Source organism: Cuculus canorus, chromosome 9, assembly GCF_017976375.1.
Source record: "Cuculus canorus isolate bCucCan1 chromosome 9, bCucCan1.pri, whole genome shotgun sequence".
In the NCBI taxonomy this organism is placed as follows: Eukaryota; Metazoa; Chordata; class Aves; order Cuculiformes; family Cuculidae; genus Cuculus; species Cuculus canorus.
The window spans coordinates 27,552,561-27,575,979 of NC_071409.1; the positions used below are offsets into that span (position 1 = coordinate 27,552,561).

Here is a 23,419-nt window from a genome sequence, read left to right on the forward strand (position 1 = left end):
AACTGCAATTTGAGTGCAAGCCTCATGTTTCATAAAAACCTCTGTTGATAACTCTCATCCACAGCCCTCTGCTGAGACCAGCTTTGGGGCTGATTAGTTCCCCAGAAAAAAGGCTTCGGTAACATCTCTATAAGGCAGACCCCAGCTTTGGCTTACAGCCAAGAAGTCATCTTTGAAACACTCATTTCAGCCAGTTTAGGTTATTTTCACTGCAAAATGAAAAGCAAAAATTGTCCAGAGACAAAGCATTACAAAGAGCACATGGGAAATAAGATAGAGAACAGGTCTTGTCTTGGCCAAAACCTGGTTAGTTTAGATTTAGTTAAGAGTCGAGTCCTTGGAGTGGAAAGGCATAAAACTGAAACCAGACCTGAGAACACTAAAATGGTTGTTACAGCCTCCTTTTCAAGGCAAAGGAGGACAATAACTACAGGCTGTAGCTGAGCACAAGTGTCCAACAGCCCCACAGGAGGAGGAGAGGAGATGCTATTGCAATAGGTGGGAAAGGCGAACCAGGTGCACAGCATAGCAAGAAACACACCTGGCTGGATCCCTGAATGCAAAGGAGAGAAAGTTAACGAGTATTTTTGGGTAACTACAGAAGTGGGAGGAATGCCTCAGAGGCATAAAAGGTCAGCTCACGATGTGCCCGAGATGTGCAGAAAGGCAGCAACGTGGCTGGAGAGCAAAGGGATGCTGAAGAGGGCAAGGGGAGCTGGAGCTTCTCATGATGCCATGGAAACTGAGCTGTATTTCCCTTCCATCCCAACATACACCCAGATAAATGCACATACATGTATCTATCAACATGCTGCCAAGGTGGGGGTTAGGCAGATATGGTGGCTCTACCCCATGTGACACCTTCTAGTTAAGCCTGAATGGCCAACTGAAGTCCTCAAGCCATTCAGAAATTCTTCTGGAGGTATTTCATAGAATCATTAAGGTTGGAAAAAGACCTCTAAGCTCATCCAGTCCAACCACCAAGCCCCACCCCACTGTGCCTACTAAATCACATCTCAAAGTGCCACATCTACGCACATTTTTAAGTCCTCCAGGGATTGTGACTCCACCACCACCCCAGGCAGCCTCCTCCAGTGCTTGACAATCCTCTTGGTGAAGAAATATTTCCTAATATCCAGTCTAAACCTTCCCTTGAGCAATTTGAGGCCACTTCCTCTTGTCCTATCCCTTCTTACCTGGGAGAAGGGCCCAGGACCCACCTCACCACAACCTCCTTCCCGGGAGCTACAAAAAGCTATGAGGTCTCCCCTCAGCCTCCTCTTCTCCAGGCTGAAGAGCTCCAGGTCCCTCAGACACTCCTCATAACACTTGTTCTTCAGACCCTTCACTGTTTCAATGGAGCCTCGATGGCCTAAGGACCAAGGTGAGACACGGTCTCAGCGCCTCTGATCCCAATGGCTTCTCTTCCCCAGTGGTACCAACTGGCCCAACCTTTTCCCTTCTTTATCTACAAGCTCACTTCATCCTGCTTAAATTTTCCTCCATGGTCTTGAAATGAAGTTCACAGCGTATTTTCTTCAGTTTCACGCTCCTCCTGCCTCTTCCCTATAAATCACTTAATTCTGATTTAAATTGATATTAACCATTTCACCAGAAGCTCCTCTTTTAAACAAGCTGCTATTAAGAGCAACTGTATCTGTCCGTACCAAATGAAAAGAAATGATGAATGTGCTTCATCAGACAAGGCAAAAGAATTGATAGCGATGCAAACAGACAGTAAATAAGCAAAGCATCCACAGAGTAATTCAAAAGTAAATCAAGTTACGGGAACAATTAAAGGAAATAGAACATTTGTCTGCAATTATCAGTCTCATTGCTTCTCCCATCCAAGCAGTCACTTATGCAATACCAAAACGAAGAACTGACTTGCATTTTTAAAGTTTCAACGTTTCATCAGAAATAGCAGATTTTTTCCAATTGGGAGAACAGGTGTAAATCTCCCTCTCTTCCATTTAGCCAGCTCGACAAGACGGAAAGCAGCTGTAACTTGAATATTAGATTCAAAATGGAGCAGAACTGAGGCGACAAGAGCTGAAACCCTGACAGGACCTCCTCACTCGCAGGTCTAGCAAAACTTTTTGCAGTAGATTTTGACCAGAGGTCAGCAAACCACAACTGAAATCGTTAATTTGCAATTTCCATAGAATCATAGAATGGGTTGGGTTAGGAGAAACCTCAAAACCCACCCACTCCCACCCCCTGCCATAGGCAGGGACACCTCCCACTGGCTCAGGGGCTCCAAGCCCCATCCAGCCTGGCCTGGAACCCCTCCAGGGATGGGGCAGCCCCCACTGCTCTGGGCACCCTGGGCCAGGGCCTCCCCACCCTCACAGAAAAATATTTCTCCCTAAGATTTCACCTCAACCTCCCCTCATGCAGCTTTTCTTTGGGGCATTCCTCAGAAGCTGAAGCTGTAGCAGTGAACTCCACTCTTCCCAGTCTATATTAAAGGAATGACAATAACTATTTCTTGGTCTGTGCTATTCCAGACCAATGCAGAAACCACAGTTCTGCCGCCCTGCTATCGGAAAAGGCTAAAATATTGACTGGGACTGTCTAATTGATCATGGAAGGCAAGTGATTATAGACTGGGAAAGAAGGCAGTGATTCGTGTAAGTTTTACAATTAATCCAATTAATAATCCTCAATTATTTTATTACAATCTCTCAATAGGTAAAAAGGAGAGGTGTGATTGCTGTGGATCAAGACACAACCCAGCACCTCCGACAAATGAGAGTGTCCAGCTCAAGACTGAGTGTCATTGCTGTCCCAGGTACCACTCTTGAATCCAAAAGCCCTTCTGTGAGCACAGGGCAATGGACAACCCCCTCAGAGATATTTATAGTATCATGGAAAGGTTTGGGATAGAAAGGACCTCAAGGCCCATCTACTCATACCCCCTGCCATGGGCGGGGACACCTCCCACTGGATCAGGGGCTCCATGCCCCATCCAACCTGGCCTGGAACCCCTCCAGGGATGGGGCAGCCACCACTGCTCTGGGCAACCTGGGCCAGGGCCTCCCCACCCGCACAGCAAAACATTTCTCCCTAAGATCTCATCTCAATCTCCCCTCTTCCAGCTCAAAACCATTCCCTTTCATCCTGTCCCTGCCCTCCCTGATCCAGAGCCCCTCCCCAGCTTTCCTGGAGCCCCTTTCAGCACTGGAAGCTGCTCTAAGCTCTCCCCACAGCCTTCTCTTCTCCAGGCTGAACAACCCCAACTCTCTCATCCCATCCTCATACAGGAGCTGCTCCAGCCCTCAGATCATCTCTGTGGCCTCCTCTGGACTCGCTCCAGTAGATCCATGCCCTTCCTGTGCTGAGGGCTCCAGAGGTGACAGTAACTGACAATTATTCCCTGACAATAAATGCAGTTAACATCCTGATACACTCAGACACTGCGGGGACAGAAGCTGGGACAGAAGGACACGTTCCCCTCAAGGCACTGGAGCATAGCAGCCCAGCAGGGTCCTGCCTTCAGCAAGGAGGATGCCCTTGGAATACGCTCTTGCTTGTTACAAACGTACACCTTGAGCTGCCTGCAACCCTTTCCATCCTGACCAAGCCACTTCAGAAAGTCAAATCCTCTGGTAGAGATTCTTGTAAGTAAAATAAATACAGATTTTGCCCTCAACGCGGAGGTTTTGTGCAGTTTGTTGGACTTCTCTGTCTCTCCACAGACTGTCTGAATGTAGTTTTTCAAGCAGGGTTTGTTGAAGAACTGAGATGGAGACTCCCCACCCAGTCCAGCCTGAGGGAAGGGTCTGACTCCCCCCAACACCCCAGGAGATCCTGGCCTGTCACGCCTGGGACAGCACGGGGATTTTAAGGAGCAAGAATAAGCAGAGTTTCTTTCACTGCAGCCACGATGGAAACGATGATCTGCACAAGTCAGGAACCGGTTAAATAGGAGCCCAACCCCAGATTCAGTTAAGACTGCCCTCGACGGCACAGCCAGGCTGTGGGGCAACTCGGCTGGTGGCTCTCGGGGCAGGGTTGGCACCTCGGGATGCTGTCAATGCTACAGCTCCCCGTAACTGCTCCCACCCTTCCCTGCCACAATTCCCAGTCCCGTGTGCTCACCCCAGTGAAAGCCCAGAGCGAGTCGCACAGGGGTTCAAATCCTTGCTTCAATATTCTAATCACTCTAATCACCTCATTAGGCACCACAGTACACAGGCAGGAGGGGGGCAGCCCCTCCAGAGGTGCTACTGTACACAGAGAGCCTCTGCAAGGTAGAGAAGCCAAAAGCTGCTAAAATCAAGGGGAGTGCAGCCTCCGACGCAGCAAGCTTGTGGGACACACAGGGCAGTGCCAAGCTTCGGACCTTCCCAGTCAGAGGCTTCCTGAGCATGCCTGCTAAGAGAACCAAGTCAAGTTACAGCAGGGAAGGGCATACTGACACTGTCCTGCAGGAACGGGGGGCGTTTGGTGAGGTTCAACAAGGCCAAATGCCGGGTCCTGCACTTGGGGCACAACAACCCTGTGCAGTGCTACAGACTGGGGGAAGAGTGGCTGGAGAGCTGCGCAGAGGAGAGGGACCTGGGGGTGTTGGTTGACAGCCGACTGAACATGAGCCAGCAGTGTGCCCAGGTGACCAAGAAGGCCAATGGCATCTTGGCTTGTATCAGAAATGGGGTCACCAGCAGGTCCAGGGAGGTGATTCTCCCTCTGTACTCGGCACTGGTGAGACCGCACCTTGAGTACTGTGTTCAGTTCTGGGCCCCTCACCCCAAGAAGGATGTTGAGGCTCTGGAGTGTGTCCAGAGAAGAGCAACGAAGCTGGTGAGGGGCTGGAGAACAAGTCTTACGAGGAGCAGCTGAGAGAGCTGGGGTTGTTTAGCCTGGAGAAGAGGAGGCTGAGGGGAGACGTTATTACTCTCTACAACTACCTGAAAGGAGGTTGTGGAGAGGAGGGAGCTGGGCTCTTCCCCCAAGTGACAGGGGACAGGACAAGAGGGAACGGCCTGAAGCTCCGCCAGGGGAGGTTCAGGTTGGATATCAGAAAAAAATTTTTCACAGAAAGAGTCATTGGGCAGTGGCAGAGTCTGCCCGGGGAGGGGGTCGAGTCACCTTCCCTGGAGGTGTTTAAGGAACGGGTGGATGAAGTGCTTAGGGGCATGGTTTAGGGAGCGTTAGGAATGGTTGAATTCGATGATCTGGTGGGTCCTTTCTAACCTAGTGAGTCTATGATTCTATGAAGATCTCATCTCAATCTCCCCTCTTTCAGCTGAAAAATGTTCCCCCTTGTCCCATCCCTGCCCTCCCTGATCCAGAGCCCCTCCCCAGCTTTCCTGGAGCCCCTTTCAGCACTGGAAGCTGCTCTAAGCTCTCCCCACAGCCTTCTCTTCTCCAGGCTGAAGAACCCCAACTCTCTCAGCCTGTCCTCATACAGGAGCTGCTCCAGCCCTCAGATCATCTCTGTGGCCTCCTCTGGACTCGCTCCAACAGCTCCATCTCCTTCCTGTGCTGAGGACTCCAGGATGCTCCCCTCCTCCGGCTGACAGCATGACAGCAGAGTGTGGAGAAGATGAGCTCAGCCCATGGCAAGGAACAGAGCATCTCCATTACGATTCCCCCAGACCACGCCTGGCAGAAGCTCTCTAGAACTGCTTTTCCTCCTAACCGCAAGCTTTGGTTCACTAAAAGCCAAGAATTTGACTCAATTCAAAACAAAACTCTTCAACTTGGATTTGTCCCAGCTGGATTATTTTTTTTTCCCTTTTAAGTGTAAACTAGAAATCAAGAATTACAGAAATCGTAATGTCCGTGCAACCAGCACTGGGGGGAAAAATCCCCATCCAGCTCTGGAGCCAGAGAGCAGGTCCCACACACAGTATTCACTTAGAAGAATCAAATAATTTTTCTCCAAAACATAAGTAAGCACAAATGAAATACCTTCTTCTGGAATAAAAAAACCCACTCTGATAACTTCCAGAAAAAAATCCCAGCATTATAAAAGTTCATTAAGGCAGGCAAGATCTGCGCTGCCGATGTGGAGCATTGTCTCTGGAAGTGCTCAATTCCATATGCTTCAGAGGACAGAGAGAAAAAATAATTAAAAGGCTCTTAATGCATCTGGCCAATTAAATAAAGCCGTAAATGGTGAGGAAATAATTCCTTCCTGACCCCTGCAGCAATCAGCTGCTGACCTGAAGCATGAGAATTGATTAGCCTTATCTTACCGTAGCATGTATAACTACAAATGTTATTATTGGCCATAAAATCATCCAGCCCTTTATGGAACCCATTGGTCACATTTGGCTCCATGACCCCCTCAACCCATGAATTTTGCTAGCTAGAAGAAACCTCTCTGTGGTCGGAGAAGCCCTGCTCCACTTCCCTGTGGAAGCAGATCAAGCAGGAGCTGGTTTTGATGGTGGGCAGCACTGCCCCAGTTTGTCCCAGTTCAGCCCTCCATACATGCGGTGCTCACAATAAGGCAATGCTTACAGCTCCGAGCTGCCGGTGTCATTCTTCACTGATGACGGCTTGGCCGATGTGGGGGCGAGGAGGAGAACTCAGGCTTCACCTTGCCTCCTCTCACTCAGCTGTCAGCACTGGGCTAAGTGAAACTTCCCACAGTTTCCTTCAAGACACCGAAGCCCAGGCTGGGATCTACCCCTGTCTTCCTCACCAAGAGGATACCACTCCCCCAACATGGGTGCTCATTCAGCATCTGCCCTGGAGCAGAGTCCCCCGGCCAAAAGCCGCCTGCAAAAGCTGGAGCATCACCTTCCCAACTAATCGATAAGCAATTGCTGGCTCTCTCTCGCAGCGCAGAGCAGCCTCTCCATCTGTCATGTCTCTCTCCACTCCCTCCCTCGACCTTTTGTGCTGGACAAGTCACCCAGGGAATCACTTTTGGTCTTGACAAAGTCTGAGGAGCAAACTGCCAGGTGACATTAGGAATAGGGGACAGCTCAGCTCCTTGGAGAGCTGGGGCTGCATTAGCTGGTGGCCCAAACCAGTGCTGACAGCACTGATGTGGCTGCATGGCACGCTCAGGAAAGACAGACAAACAACAGCACTTGGTGGCTTTGGTAGCCAGAGAGTATGGAGGGAATCTCAGACGAGATACTGCAGACGTAGCCCGAATCTGCAGCCTCTGACTAGTCTTTGCACAGTTCAGCCTCTCAAGACCACCAGGACACAGATAACCTCCTGCATCCCAGACACACCTAGAAGACAGGCATTTGCAAAGGGATCAAGGTTTTCAAGTGATGGAAATGGAATTTCTTACGGGCATGACACAGAAGGCGACATCGAACTTCAACCATTACTACAGCCCTGGAAGACTGAGGAACAGGACATGTTCAGAGCACTACCAAAACCGGTGGTGGTCTGAGGACTAAAATACATTTGGTCTGCATTGGAAAGGAAGTCTAAAAGAGAATGATCATCCCTGGCCACACCACGGCACCAGCAAAGCCCAGCATTTAAAAGCCAACAACCCGAGATGAAGTGCTGAAAGAACGAGCTGGTCCAAAGGATCAATGCACAGGTCCAATGCCTCTGCGGGCCAACAGCAGTACCTGAACAAAAGCACCCACAGCACCAGAGACTGTGTTCAAGTAAGTGGTCAGAGATTATCCAGAGGGAAGCTGAGACACAGGCTGGAAGAGACATTACTTGCATCAGGCGTCCTCTAGCTCCCAGTCTTCTCCAGAGGGCTGGCTGTGGACAGGAGATGCTTGATGCCCATGGACTGCCCATGCTTCCCGATACCCGTGTTCCACCCCCTCAAGCATCAGAGCGCTGTGCTGCCTGTGTGCCTCTCTAAAGTCACTTGGACACTGAGCTGCACTCCTCTCGCTCCGGGGAGAGCGTTCACATTCATAACCTCAAAATAAAACTTTTTTTTTTTTTTTTAAAAAGCAGGTAGAAAGAAACAGAGGCAAGAGAAGAAAAAGACAGAAAGGGAAGGGGGACAAAAGGGAATGGGCAGCTGCACACTTCAGATCCAGACCTGCTTGAACTCAGCGCGCCTGGAAGCTCATTTCTTTTGATGACAGCCCCAATTAGCGTGTGGCTGGCTGGCAACCCGGGCAGCAGGGAGCTGGTCTCTATGGAGAGCTGGAGAGGGAGGGAAGATTTCATTCACCTGCACGGTGGGCAAAAGCCTGACGTGCTTAAATCTTATAACTAGCTCCCTCTGGTTATACTTAACACTGCCGCATGACCAGAGCTGAGAAAGGTGGCGAGTATCCTGACAGGAGTCTGTGTGAACCCAGAGCACGCCAGCCCGCTCCTGCTCCAGCTCCTGTTTTTATGGGATCTACCTGAGGACTTTGCTACAATGGCCAGGGATGAAGCAATGGCATAAAGGCCACGCAAGCAGTCTGATCCTCCAGAGCCCTGAAGGAGGAGCAGAAACAGGGATTCTCATTCAATTTGACTATCAGAAGTCTGAAACAACAACAACAAAAAAAAAGTGGCCCACGTTTTGCTGGTTGCATCTTGTTCTATTTAGCAACAAGTCTCCCCAGCTTCTGGGCAGGGATGTGTCCCATGCAGGTCGTGTTACAGGCAGGTAGGAACATGCAGGGTATCAGGTGCCACAGAGAAGCCAGAAGGACATGGAATTAGGAGAACAAAGAGATGTCAGTAAAGAGAAACGAAGCAAAATGAAGAGGTGAGTGCTGGGGGAGGGCTAACTGAGTCTATTAGAGGAACATCTAACCAGCTGCTCCCTGCCTTCACCCCGAGCTTTGCAGGAGCTTTACAGCTAAGTCCAACAACAAATACCCAATGTACCAAAGAGATTATCAACATTTAAACAAGCAAAGAGAAGAAAGACCTGAACAGAGACAAACGGCATCCCTCAGGGCCGACCAGGGCATTCCAGCTCCTGGATGCCAGTAGTACTTCACCCTGCGGCTCAGCCCATCATGGGAAACACTAAGGCTGGACAGCCCTGACCAAGAGCTCGGTCCTCTCTCAAGTTCAAGTGTCAAGACTAGTATGATCTGACCAGTATCTCATTAACTGTTTTTAATCACCTCCTCTAGCTCTAGATTTCAGCTTCTTTAATCACACAGAGCTGCACTTGTGAAAGTTTCAACTTACCGGTCACTCCATTTGGGGTGAAAAGGAGCATCATTTTAGTTGACACGATGTGCCCAGATGAATGCTTTATAGACACTTTTAGCTACCTAAAACAGATCCTTAAGAAAAGCGGTGCACTCATCTAGAAAACCAGAAGATTCAGTAATGAGATGGCACTGAAAAAACCCTGAACAAGTCAAGACAAGAAATGAGATGCTATGGACGAAGTTGAATATCATAAATAACCTTATCCTTCCTCCCATTTTCAAGCAAAAAAATCAAAAGACAAGCCTACAAGTACACCGAGGTGCTTTCAGGAAGCATACAGGCTTTGAGAAGTGGTGCGTGGATAACAGTACTGTTGAACAGAATATAATGAATCTCCCTTATTAAATCTCTGTCTGCAAAACCCATCGTACAAAACACATGGCCTGGCCTTCTTATTCAGTCTCCTCTCTGCTTAAATACATCACCCAAATCAAGGCAAGGCTCCAGGACTCAGTTCAAATAAATTCAAGTGTTTCTGGAGTTTCTCACTCAAGAAGCTTTGAGGATTCTATATTACAAAGCAACTTAGGAATACTTCTCAGACATTAAATAAAATGCTTTACTTGATTACTTAGTAATATGCACCCTGAAAGAAGTAAAACAAACAAAAGGAAGAACTAAAAATAAAGGAACTGCTGCTACATAGACCGTAAAACTGGATTGGATGAGCAAGTTTGATTACAATGAATCACCTAAAGTTCTGTTTGTTTCTACATCTCTTCATCCTCACTGATGCAATGTGACTACAGCTTGAGCACCAAACAACTCAACTAACATCTGTCACACATAGTACCTTCTCTTGCATCCTACTGTCCCAACCTCCCCTCACCATCTCTCTCATAGAGGAAAACTGTGCAATGTAGCGTTTTCTTTCAGTGGGATTTTAAATTCAAGAGGTTATTCTTTTACCTTTATTCTTCTAAACTTATACTTAACTTAAAAGGGGACAAGGCATCACACTTGTCTTTGAGGAACAGCCAAAACGTAGCACTAACATTTTGAGCATGTAGTTTTTGCATGATGCCACCCCGAGTTGTTTTCTTCTTGTTCTTTTAATAAATACCATAAAGGAAACAAAAACATCCAAGTGTGAACAAAAGGGCTCCAAACTAACAAGTAACAATCTGCTTTTTAGTAGGATCGGACAAGCCCTTGAAAAATATCTAAGTCACTTGACTTAATGCTGGAATCCACTAGACTACATTTTTGATCTACTTGTGCATCTCTCCAAGCAAGGAGGTGTGAATACAAACACAAGCACGTGCACTTGCTCGCAGACATCATTTAATGACGCTGCAAACACGGTTCCAGTGCTGCTTGTATGGAACACAACATGCTGACCCAGTTCTGGCTCTGGCCAGTGGCTCAAAGCTGCTCACACCATGCCATGACAGGTTTTACAGCAGGTTAACTCCTTTTCTTTGGCCAATATAAGCACCACATCATGAGATCTCGATAATTCAGAGGTGAAACAACACCACGATCCAAGGGCTGGAGCACCTCTCACCTGAGGACAGTCTGTGAGAGTTGGGGTTGTTCAGCCTGGAGAAGAAAAGCCTCAAGGGAGACCTTGGAGCAGCTTCCAGTGCTGAAAGGGGCTTCAGGGAAGCTGGGGAGGGGCTCTGGATCAGGGAGGGCAGGGACAGGATGAGGGGAATGGTTTTCAGCTGAAAGAGGGGAGATTGAGATAAGATCTCAGGGAGGAATGTTTTGCTGTTGTGGTGGGGAGGCCCTGGCCCAGGGTGCCCAGAGCAGTGGTGGCTGCCCCATCCCTGTTGGGGTTCAAGGCCAGGTTGGATGGGGCTTGGAGCCCCTGATCCAGTGGGAGGTGTTCCTGCCCATGGCAGGGGGTGGGACTGGATGGGCTTTGGGGTTCCTTCTGACTCAAGCCATTCTATGGCTCTAAGAACACACCAGCATCTGATCCAAATCAAGTGCACGTGACTGGGTTAACCAGATTCTGAAACCACAGCTCCCACAAACGAGTTCTCATGAGCCCTTACCCCTTGCACTTCACTGAACTTCTAACAGGTAAAGAGAATGAATGGCACATGACCTAATCAGCCCATCTGAACTAAGTTAGCTGCATACACACCAGATGTACTGAGCACTTTTTAAGAGATTCTTCAGAGCACAGCCAGGTTTGTTTGCAATTTGATCACTCATGTTTCCCATTTCAAAGGCAAACAAAACTTTGCCAAGTCATTCTGGGTGCAGCTGAGCTTCCAATGCAGCACAGGCACACCACCCTGGCACTGCATCCAGATACTTTGGTTTCTTCTCTCTACAATGAGGCTGCCATGTGGTCAGCATACAGCAGCCTGGTTTTGTTTTTTTTTTCTTCATTAGAAGTAATTGATTCTAAGCAGGAAGCACTTTTTAATTTCCTTTAGCATTAGAAATAACGTTAGCCACCATAAATGAAATGAAAGACACCTCCCAAAATGCATTTTCAAATGCCCCCTAAATAGCAAATGACATTCAAATTGGATGCAGCCAGAATTGTAATTGGAAGCTGCTGAGAGTCCTCTTTCAGGATTCATAATAATTGTCGTTTTGCTGAAAGGGTTCATATAATAAAAGCCTTTGCAAATAAGGGCCATCTTCTCCAAAACACGTAGCTAATTCTGGTCTCTCAAGCAACACCAAGTACCCCAAAACTCTCCTTAGCAGCCAGGTAAAGTACATGGATGGTGTCACCACAGAGCTATGGTGAGACAAAGCAAAAAGATAACAGCAAGGGAAGGCTCACAAAGGAGAACAAATACGTTATAAGGTCTGGAACATCTTCTCTGAAAAGAGCATCCCAGTGGGTTGGGAAAAGAGGCAGGTGAGGGGGATTTAAAAGAATCTTGAGTCTGCTGGAAGGGAAGACTACTTGTTAACCATGTCATCCAAACAGAACAAGGAGCATCAGAGGACAGTAACCAAACAGGTCCACAGCAAATGAAAGGAGACAGTTTGTCATTAACAGGCAGTAGATGCTTGTGAGAAGAAGTGGTGGCAGAAAGTTTGCAGAGGTTCAAAACAAGGCTGGACAAGTACATACAATGGAGATCCAGCAAGGGTAACTGGACAGATGAGTCTGAAACAGAACATATTCTTTGCTGAAAATAATTAGAGTCCAAGACCATACTTAAGGAAAGGACCATAACTGCATGCCTCATCTTACCACTCTCTAGGAAAGTGATTATGCCCAGCAGGTTTCTGTAGAGATATTCTTTCTAGCAACTGCAGTGCCAGGTATCAACCCAATCATACTAACCCTTAGCGTGCTCCTGGAGAAGGGGAGAGCTTTGCAGAAAGAATAAACACGCACAGAAACCAACTGATGTCAGGGGACAAGAAATGAAACACAGGAAGGTAAAGCAAGACAAAAAGATGTAGATGGGTTGTATAGGTCTCTCTTACAACTCTAATCCAGGTCTTGTTGACTTTAAATGAGAAGGAGGAGAGGGCTGAGCCCCTGTATTTGGGCTCTTGTAGCTGTGATGGTGTTAGGAGAGGAGAAAGATGAAGTTTACAGGGAAAAGTAGTCTCTTCACATAAGGCACCTGCTCAGGTGGGGAAAGCAGTCAGCCTTCTGGACATGCAAACACCCTATCCTGAGCCTGTGAAGAAATCTCGAGTGGCCCTTTTTCATCCCAAGAGCTCACCTGTCTCACTCTCACCCAACTAAACCACACTTGAACTAACAAAAGATGCCACCCCTCCCCCTAAATCTTGACCCTAAGGCTCAGTAAGACAGATGATATCCAAATAAGAATCAATAGCCAGGTTGTGAATAAGAAAAGATGTACCACATAGCAAATGGATACTGAAAAGGGCACGTACTAGGGAGGACTAACGATTGAAAGGAGGGGCTTGCAGTAGAGAAGAGGAAGCCACGCTGCTCAGCTCTCCATGCCTTCAGGAAAGGAAGGTTTTGGAAGGAGAGCTGCGTCCAGAGGACTTTGGCAGTTAGGAGTCCAGATGTCAGTGCAAGTCCACTGGCACTACCACAGTTCTCCCCATCTCAGTGTTATGGAGCTTAGACAGCGGGAGGGACAGATCCAGGAACCATGGAAGGAGAAGAGGTAAGTTATAGAAACAAGGACGTTTCACAAAGGTAGAGGCTCGTGCTACTAACAACATGGGATTGGAAACAAACAAACCCACTCTTCTCCAAGTCCCACTCTTGTTCTCCTATAATATCACACTCTTATTTTCTTCCGTTATCACATGGAATCATAGAATCATTAAGGTTGGAAAAGACCTCTCAGCTCATCCAGTCCAACCGTCAGCCCAACCACACAGTGTCTACTACATCATGTTCCCAAGTGCCTTGGCCACACATTTTTTGAACCCCTCCAGGGATGGACACTGCACCACTGCCCCAGGCAGCCTCTGCCATGGCTTCACTATTCTTTCAGTAAAGACATTTTTCCAAATACCCAATCTAAACCTCCTCTGGCACAACCTGAGGCCATCGCTCTGGAGAAGAGCCCAGCAACCACCACACCATGACCTCCTTTCCAGGAGCTGCAGAGAGCAATGAGGCCTCCCCTCAGCCTCCTCTTCGCCAAAGAGGATGGAAGAAAATGACCTGCTTCCATTCCACAACCCTGTGCCCAGACATACTGCCATTACACTAAGAAACCCATTCCTTCAGTCTCGTGTCTCTGTCAGGATGTGGGAGGAGACAATAAATGTACCTTCTCCACAGCAGCTGCACAGCTTGCACTGAACACAGTGCGCTTGGAGAAATGTTACCTTTGAGAAAACTATTCAAAGAATCAGGCTAATTTTGCAATTCACACCTGGGCTGCAAATGTGAAAGAGTCTGCAATGATCTCTAATGAAATATTACATTGCTTAAAGAGTTCCCAGTGAAATTCACCCTTAATTGATTTTTGATCTGTGAAAAAACACTACAGAGAGAGAGAGGATATTAGTCATACTCCTGTTTTATCACTCCTGCGAGTGTTTTCCTTTCTTTGTTTCCTCTGTCCCCAGAGAATTCACATGACACTGACTAAAGCAGCCTGGAAGATACTACATAACTAATAAATAACGCTCGAACGGCAATCCTGAACAGCACATCCTCCTAAACCATCCTGCAAAAGGTGAAGTAGTCTCCTAGGACAACTCAGAAATTAGAAAGCATGCGTTCATAGCTAACACCGCTCCAGGCAAGCCCCACATGGGCTGAGGTCTTCTGCATTCCCCAGGAACCTCCCCAGCAGACCCAGACCGACAAGCAGGTACGTGTTTCCTCTCACAGTCAGAAGGAGCTCACACTGGCAATGGATGGCACAGAGCAACAGCCAAAAATATTGATTGCAAAACACTGAAAGAAAATTCAATACAGCATTAGCGTCCGGGTCCAGATGAGCTTGGGCACGAGCAGTGGCTGAAGCCAAGGAATCAGTGTTAACTCCTAAGTTAAATCACCAAAGAGCTCTTCCAAAAACCAGCAGCAAACTGTGATAAAGCAAATGACCACACAGTAGAATATAGATAGAAAAAGCTAGAATAAAAAGGTTTGGAGCAGCCTGGTCCAGTGGGAGGTGGAACTCGATGGGCTTTGAGGTCCTTTCCAATCCAAACCATTTTGTGATTCCATAAGAATTTATTGCAGAGCAGTAACTCCAGTACCTGGATTCGCCCTCTGGGTCACATCAGGGTGACAGACTTGATCTTTGGCATCTCAACTTTGGGTCAGAAAGCTCGTGTCCAGGGACTGAGCACAAAAATGAGGGGAAAAATATGCTCAAAGTAAGCAAAAGACACAGGGGAGCTCATTGCAAGAGCTGCAAACCACACCTTGGAGACAGATTTTGAGTCCAGCTTTGTAAGCTCTCTGGTTTCTCCTGCCTTCCTTCAAAACACTTTAACAACTCCCCTTTTCCATCAGCAAGCACATTCTTAAGAAGCCCTGTGGCAGGGGGTTGGGACTGGGTGGCTTTGAGGTCCCCAATTCAGTGGGAGGCTGCCTAAAAAGGACAAACACAGAGTGCTCTGCAGGGACCCTCATGCCCCAGGGCGACACAGAGCAGCCCAGAGGGCTTGAGACAACAATAACCGCAATAGCAGCCCCAGGCACTGAGAGCCCCACAAACAATCACAGCTATCACCTTCACCGCAGCGGAGGGGGAAAAGAGGAAAGAGAAAGAAGAGAAAGAAAGGAGAGAGTAGGAGGATAAGAAAATCATATTGTTCACCTCCCTTGGAGCCCGCGAAAGCTTGATCCGTAGATGCTTGCATCCCAGGATGCTGGGAAGACCTCATAGACCAGTATGTCTTTTGTACCTTTTGGGGCTCTACCCTGTCCCACCCCTGGGGCAGGGACTGACAAGGGACCCTGCACACAGATTGCTCCAGCAGGTTCTGTCTGTCCCAGGCTCCTTGCTGCCCTGCGCAGAGGGCAGCTGCAATGCTGAGACTATTCTGCAAGTTACTCGTCAAGATGACGCTCACCCCAGCCGCGCCCAGCTCAGATAACGAGCTTCAGGGAACTGGACCAGAACAGCAGCTGAAAGCTGTAAGAAGTCAGATGAACCTTGGCTCCTTCTAGAGCCAGCAAAGAGGCAACTTCAGCTGTGGAGCCACGGACGGCATGGTTTCCCCATTACAGAGTGTCGGGGATGAAGCTTCATTGCAGGGTGGAGAAGAGTGGGGAAAGAGAAAAGAGAAGAAGGGAAAGAAAAGAGAGAGTAGGAAAGAGGAAAAGTCAGATTGTTTTTTACCTCCCTTGCAGCCAGTGAAGTCCTGATCCATAGATACGTCCATCCAAGGTTACCAGGAGGACCTTGTGCACGGACCAGTCTGTCTTTTAGATCCTCCTGGGCTCCTCCTCATCCCACCCCCAGGGCAGGGACCGACAAGGGACCTTGCACATGGATTGCTCCAGCAGCTTCTGTCTGCCCCATGCCCCTTGTTTCCCTGGGTAGGGGCAATGCTGAGACCATTTAGCGAGTTACTGGTTGGGATGAAACTCATTCCACCTGTGCCCAGCTCAAATATTGAGCTTGGGGGCACTGGACCAAAACAGCAGCTGAAAGCTGTAAGAAATCAGATGAACCTTGGCTCCTTTTAGAGTCAGCAGAAAAGGCTACTGTAGATCTTGCTTAACTTTTGACGTGGTTTGTGGTGCTCTCCACTTACTGCCAGTGAGGTACCTGGCCAGGCAGGTTGGCTCAAGAAGAGCTTCTGAGAGCTGCAGCTCCCAAGATGGGAAGGGAGGCCCCAGTGAGGCATGTATTTCGGGGCTACCCCACAGCAGGCTGTGCAAGGCTGGAGCTGCAGCCCAGCCAGAGCTGAGCCCCAGCCCAGGCAGGAAGACCCTTCGGAGCAGAGCGGCTGCAGAGCCTGCTGGTGCTCCCAAGACCCCAAAGCAAACTGGCTTCCAATCAGTGCTGTAAATAACTTTATCTGGACAGGTTAAAGTCAAGATTCCATCAACACTGTCATATCCTAGCTTTTAAGATTGGTGTTCACTAGTTTATTGATTTGATTAATTATATTCAGTTGGAGGTTTTGTAAATGAGTGATTAAAGACATACCCAAGCTCCCATTTTATTGGGGGTGGTGCAAGCTGTTAAAAACTTACAGCAATTTTTTTACATAGCTGTACTTGTTAACCTCATATCCAGCCAAGTTCCACTGTCAGAGGGTAGTTGGCCTAGATAACGACTTACTAGCATCAGTGATATCCCTGGAACACGGCAGATGCCAAGGCAGTCCATGCAGAAGGGCCCTTCAGCCAGTGCTTTCAGAGCCTGTCACATATGCAGATCTTAAAAGCACCTTTTATGTCACGTGCCTGCCCTTCTTACAGGCCCAGAAGTGACTGCACAAGGACATACCGTGATCTGAGCAAGGTCACAAAGCCCAGTGGCAAGGAAACAACTGGGAGGCAGGTCTCCTGGGTCCCAAGCCACTGCTCTGCCCACTCTCCCTGGAGGTGGAGGCACTTTTTTGTCGCTTAAGGTACAATTTAGTGTACTCTTTCCTGATTCCCTTGAATACAATCAACTACATTCTCAATTTGTTTTTTCTGCCTTGAAAGTCTGCTCCTTACTATTCACATTCATCAGTCTAGTTTTCCTTGCGCCTTGTACACAGTCATTTTTCTAACTGCAACGCACTCAGCTACATCATCCTAGGCATTTTATTTGTGCGGTTCTGCTCTAACGGCGAGCTTAGCTGTTTCAAATTATGTCTTGCTTTCAGTTTTGCTTGAGTGTAAAAACGTTGTGTAAAAATAAACTACCCTCTGATGAAGGCTTTCAGACTTTCCATTTGAGGAACAGCATGCAGCATCTTTTGGGGAGCAATGGGAGAAGGATCAATCCAGCTTTTGTTTTACAGATTGCTACAATAGATAGCTTCCCCGTAGGGAGCGTTAGAGTACTATATTATGCTTATATAAAGGGTAATGACTAGGAACTGGGAGAACTCTACCCTTAGGAAGTGCCTGAAGAACAAGAACAGCAGGTGTGGAGGAAGAAGAAAGCCTAAATGTCTTTCTGTCCTGACTTTCTCTTCTTTTATGTCTGGAGACTGAACTTGGAGTCAGAGGCAGGTTGGCTTCTGCAGGTACATGGAAGTGGAAAGGTATGAATGTGGCAAGAGAGAAAACCCAAAGAGACGGGGGAGACTGCTGGCAGGGCAGGAGCCGCAAACCCTGTCCCTAAGCAGGTGGCCTTGAAAGGGGCTGTCTTCAGCAACAGGGCTCTCTTTAGCTCACTCTGGGAAAAGCAGGCAATTACAAGAGGGGACGGATAAAGGAGAAAACAAAGCGACAGTCAGCATGTTGCTACGGTGCTGTGGGGAAAGGCTGCTTGTGTTGCAAGAGCCCCTGGTCGCACCAAGAGCAAGCTGAGAATAAAACACAAAGCCTTGGGTAGGTGCTACAAAGCTATTCTTGACCCACCTATGCCTCAAATGCACATCTCTGCCCTTGTAGACCTGCTGCTAAATGTGCCTTCACGCTGCTCAGCAGCTTAACGAGCCCAGCGCAGGAAAAGAAACCTCAAAAGAGGGGCTCCTTGCTTTGGGCATAGTAGGCACCAAAGATGCAAAAGCACAAAGGGAAAATGCCACCAAGACATATGATCTGCTCATGCCTGAACTGCACGGGCCTGCAGTAGGCAAATCCAACTCAGACAACAGCTCCGGGAAAGCAAGCGAGGGGCTTGTGTGAAAGCAAACACACAACCCAGCGCACAGAGAGAATCGTGACACAGGTTGCTGCTCCAAAGCCGTGCCATGAACACCTCTCCGGGCCTCGATGAGAAGTTGCTATTTGCCTCTTTGCCTCCAAATGAAAACACAGCCTGGATCCAGAAGGATGGATCCCTCTCCTCTTGTCCAGACCCTTTGGTGATTTCAAAGGATGTCAAAGCTGTGGTGAAGATGTTCCCTAATCTGGGGGTCTCATCTGTCTGGATCACATCTGTTCCCTACCCTGATGTGCATTCAGCTCTATGATGCCCAACTTTAGGCTGCATTTGAGAATGACAGGACTAAATGCAATTAAGCAAAAAGCAGCAGGAAGTACCCTGCATGGGGACTTGTATGAAATAGCAGAGGAACCAAAAAACCCCTATGCAGTTCACCAAACATTGCATCTATTACATAGAGCAGCCTAGTAAAGGGGCAAGAAGCTGCTCAGACACTGCACCGTTGCACATGCTTGCTATGAACATGGACTGGAAGAGACCAAGGACATGGCTTGCTTCCCTTTCCAGGCTGTTTTACAAACCCAGCAGTTTGCAAACAAGCAGGCAAGGAGATGGCAAAGCATAACATCAGTGAACACGCTGTACAGCAAAGACCTCCCCAACGCTGTGTGAGGAAGGAAAGAAAGATGTAACAAAATATGGCCAAATTGAAATGCCTCTACCAGTAACAATACCATGAAGACAATAGGACTCATAACCTGAATGCCAGTGGAGATGACAGAGACTTAACTCAGCAGTACAGCTAGTGCAGATGCTGCCTAAAATACGTCTTGAACCATGAAGCTGTGATGCAAAAGCTGCACGAAATGAATATACAGAGGACACACAAATGACAAGAAACTGAAAGAGGGAGTGACCTCCACATTGCCCACATCACCTCTGTGAGAGAAATCATCAAATAGCATTTGAAGGAGTAGGATGGCTCTCAAGCACAATACAGCCACAACTGGGTGAGAGGAGAGCGCCCAGCAATAGACTGCACTCGCAAGAGACAGTAAGAATGCACTGCATTGTAAGAAAACTGTGATGAAAGCAGTAGACATTTCTGGCCTGGAAAAGTCCTCATCACAGGATAAACTGCAAGGTGAAGGAGCCTTGCAAAAAAATCAAAACGTTTGCATGCCACTGAGCAAATTTACCACTTATCAGAGAGCTCACATCCAAACACAAGTGACTGAGGAAATATCAACTCCTTTGGCAAAAGCAAAAGGATTCAGCAACCTCTAGCTCTGGAAGCAGAGCACACACAAACCACGCATTTCGGGGCCAGGGAAGGAGCAGCAGCCTTACGGTAATCTCGCACTGGCAGTCGGAGCAGTAGGGGCAGGAATGCTTCCTGGGATCCGGTCTGCAGGGGAAGATCTCCAGTGCCACCAGCAAGTTGCACAAACAATGCTCTGAGTGGTTCCGATCCTCTCTGGTGCTGTGATGCTCTATGTTTCAACTCCCCATACATGGTTTAAGACACAGCACACAGGGACTCGCTCCTGCTGGGAACAGACAGGAGATACGAAACCCAGCTGGTCGTACACAAGCGATTTCCCATCTTCAGGTTACAGCCCCATCCCGCAAAGCAAAAGCAGCACAGATGACTGCCAAAGATATTAGAGAGACTCAGAGATTATTAGGACTTGTGAATGACCTAATAAAACATCTTCCTAGCCCTGCCGTCCCCCAGCGGCAATGCCTGGACAAACACATGTTACAGCTGCACTAAGACAACACAGCTGCTGTGTTAAACAAGCAGCCTTTTCAGAAATGCCATGGTGTGAAGGAAGCTGAAATCAAACTGCACGGTGGCACAGAGCGGGGACCTAAGTCATCCCTCATACAAAAGGAACAGCTAACACGTACAGTCATAATAATCCCTGGAACAAGTCCTTCTTGCTGTAGAGCCTGCATAGAGAAATATATTCAACATATATTCAACGTCAGTAAAGCCTCAGGAAGGAAACCTCAAACTACTGCTGAGTGGTTTTTTTAAAGCCATAGTTTGTTGTCCGAAATGTCCCCTGTGCCTCCTGCCGAATCTTACATACCAGTGCTTTGCCATGTGCTGCAGAAAGGAGAGTTGTCTTCACAAATGCTTCTTTCCCAGAGCATTCTCCCAGCATCAGCATGGGGTGCTAAGATCTTCAACCCAAAATAAATTCAGACACTGTCCCAAGACATGAAAAGCATTAAAACAAGCTAGCCACTTCAAAGCCAGACTTGGATGCCCCCCAGCAACGACACAAGACCAAGCTTTCCTCTGTGGGAGCTCCCATCCATCATGCCCCCAGCACGGGCAGACCCCGGAGCCAGTGCCGTGCTGCCTCCTCAGCTGCTGAGTGCCAGAGGAAGGCTGAGCATGGGCCTGGGTGCTGGCAATGCAGGTACAGTACTGGGGCTGTGATAGAGGGGATCTCTGGAGTAGGTCAGGGCCTTTCTGGAGTAGCTGGAAAGCCAGGAATGCCATAAAGCTATGGCAGACAGTGCTGGAGGCCGCTGATGTTCCTCCTGCTCTCGACTCTACCTGCAGTGTTCCCGAGAACTCTCTGCAGTTGAACAGGAGTAGGGATGTCAGAGGTCTTGGCAAGTGTCGGATGCATGAAGAAACACTGGTCAGAAAGCAGAGAGAGACACACATGAAATACATGCTGTCCTTGAGAGACCTTACAGCAAAGTAGGAAGGATCCTGGCATTGAGAACACCACCTCACCATTGACATCTCCTCTTCACCCTTTTGAGGAACCGTCTGACAGGGCTGCAGGAGCCACTACAGAAACACAGTGAAGCCATTTGGCAGCAGGTTAATCCCAGCACATGCTCGTTGAGCCAGCAGGCTCCAGTTTACTTGCTGTGCTTTTGTACCATTTACCTGAGAAAGGAAAGAGAGCTAGATTGTCAGCACAGGGCCACGGTGAGAGCAAGAGCAGAATCAGCAATTCAGATAGCTGAGAATTAGCTAAAGAAACTCTGCGGAAAAAGAACAGGGAAGCAAGCCACTGAGGATGGAGAAAGGCTCCTGCTTGGGCAATGCCTGATGTCTACATCCAGCATCCCCCACTGCTGTGTGACTCCAGCTTGCAGCGCTGGGAAGAGTAATAACAGGTAAAGACAACACATCAGTGAATATGAGCCTTGCTGGAATTAGAGACCTAAGAGTGACAGAACTACAGTCTTCCTGGTCCTGGGGAAAAAAAAAAAATTTCCTCAGGATCAGCCACCCGTGGGAAGTGAGCTTACATTGAACACAGGCATTTCCACTCCTGAAATCCCCCCAGACTACTTGTACATTCCCCTCCATGAAAGTAAGACAAAAAAAAATGAGTACAGAGAGCTGAAACACGGGCAGTAAGAGTGAAGCAGCAGGAAGGGAGGAAGGTGACCAGGTTGACAAGTCTCCCACAGATGCTGGCAGAGGCTCTCACCCTCGTCACAGCTGACAGGTCTCGTGTGTGGCAATTTCCTTCCGCCACGGGGAAGATGCTCCTGCCCCAACGTCCCACCACCTGCAAGAGAGATGCTCTCGCTGCATTTCCAGGCAAATGCCACAGATGACAAGACACATGCTGTGAAGCGCAACCAGAGCACCTTGCACAGATGGAGCACATGGGATTCAGACTGCTGCCTGCCATGCCACAGGGAAGTGATGGTGCTGTGACAGATGGCAGAGGGTGCTAAGATGAACTGGGACAGTGCGGGGACCGGGGAACTGGAGATTCTGTATTTGGAAACAAGATGAGACCTGCCTGTCAGGGACAATTAGGCAGCCTTTCTTTGGTTGCGGTGGGAGCCCACCAAAAGCACCCCAGCCTGCATGGCCGAGCCTCACCTGAGACAATGAGACCTTCCTTAAGTCCATGAAGGCAGCAGAGCTGTGACACCCCGGTGTAAGGTGCACCCACCCTTCCCCCCCAGGATCTCCTCACTCATGCCAGGGAACAAGACAAAATATCAGAAATTATGTTGCCATCAGAAGCAGGGAAGGGATCATCTCCTGTACTCGCCACTGGTGAGCCCGTACCTCAAATCCTGGGTTCAGTTTTGGGCCCCTCATGACAAGAAGGACATTGAGGGACTGGAGTGCGTCCAGAGAAGGGAACGGAGTTGGGGAAGGGTCTGGAGCCCAGGGGTTCTGGGAGCAGCTGAGGGGTCTGGGGCTGTTTAGTCTGGAGAAGAGGAGGCTGAGGGGAGACCTCATCGCTCTCTGCAGCTGCTGGAAAGGAGGTTGTGGTGAGGTGGGTGCTGGGCTCTGCTCCCAAGTAACAAGCGACAGGATGAGAGGAAGTGGCTTCAAATTGCACCTGGGGGGGAATAGATTGGATATTAGGAACAATGTTATTCCTGACAGAGTGGTGAAGCCCTGGCAGAGGCTGCCCAGGGCAGGGGTGGAGTCTTCATCCCTGAAGGGGTTCAAAAACTGTGTAGAGGTGGCACTTGGGGACATGGTTCAGCAGGCACAAGCGGGCTGAGCTGACAGCTGGACTGGAGGTCTTTTCCCACCTCAATGATTCTATAACAGTTGCATAAAACGTGACGATGTGGGGGGTTCTGCCAGCTGTCCCACTGCCATGAGCCTGGCTGCTTGCGGGGAGCAGCAGGAACCCGGGGGAATCTCCATGGAGGGAGATGCAGATGCAAGCAGGAAGACAGAAACCCCACAACTGCTCCCGTACCTCAGCTCTGCCTGAACACAGATGTACCTGTTTATTGACACAACTCAACGTTTCAGACCCTGGGTTTCCACCACCGGGACTGGGACACTAGTGGGGATAATCATTCCCATTTGGCAAGCGCTGACAGCATGCTCGCTGAAGCCAGAGCCATATGAAGTCAACGACTGAAGGGCTGCCTTGCATGGGCTGGAGTGGTTATTGATTTGCTACGTGACCTTGGCTAAGTCACTTAACCTCAGTTTCCTCATCTGTATATTGGGAATTATGGGACTTGCAGAGTGCCACAAATTCATCAGAGGGAACTACTTAAAAGCCCTATTATGATTTAATGGGATTTCCCACTTCATAATTACTCCTATGAGGATTGAAGCAGATGGACTGGGACATTCATAAATCTGACTTCTGTAAATGCAG

The 23,419-nt window shown here is 48.6% G+C and overlaps 2 protein-coding genes across 17 annotated transcripts in view; one reads left to right on the forward strand and one right to left on the reverse strand.

Moving 5' to 3' along the window:
- LOC128852994 (uncharacterized) overlaps positions 1-23,419 on the reverse strand; it is a 143,798-nt gene that overhangs the window by 67,778 nt on the left and 52,601 nt on the right. For 3 of the 16 annotated variants that reach the window (XM_054074075.1, XM_054074064.1, XM_054074074.1), the window contains exon 1: positions 15,321-15,522. The exons of 9 other annotated variants lie outside the window; for them this stretch is intronic. Coding sequence is in view for 4 of the 7 variants with exons in the window: in XM_054074064.1 (XP_053930039.1) it covers positions 15,321-15,387 (67 nt within the window). In the remaining 3 variants the exon portion in view is untranslated. Of the gene's footprint in view, positions 1-15,320; positions 15,523-19,634; positions 19,897-20,383; positions 20,518-20,859; positions 20,945-21,045; positions 21,205-21,757; positions 21,839-23,419 lie in introns of those variants that run through there. 4 more of the 16 variants (XM_054074065.1, XM_054074059.1, XM_054074060.1 and 1 more) reach the window with 4 other exon arrangements.
- ANAPC13 (anaphase promoting complex subunit 13) overlaps positions 15,968-23,419 on the forward strand; it is a 259,639-nt gene continuing 252,187 nt past the window's right edge. Inside the window, exon 1 of the mRNA XM_054074085.1 lies at positions 15,968-15,979. The gene's annotated coding sequence lies outside the window, so the exon portion shown is untranslated. The remainder of the gene's footprint in view (positions 15,980-23,419) is intronic.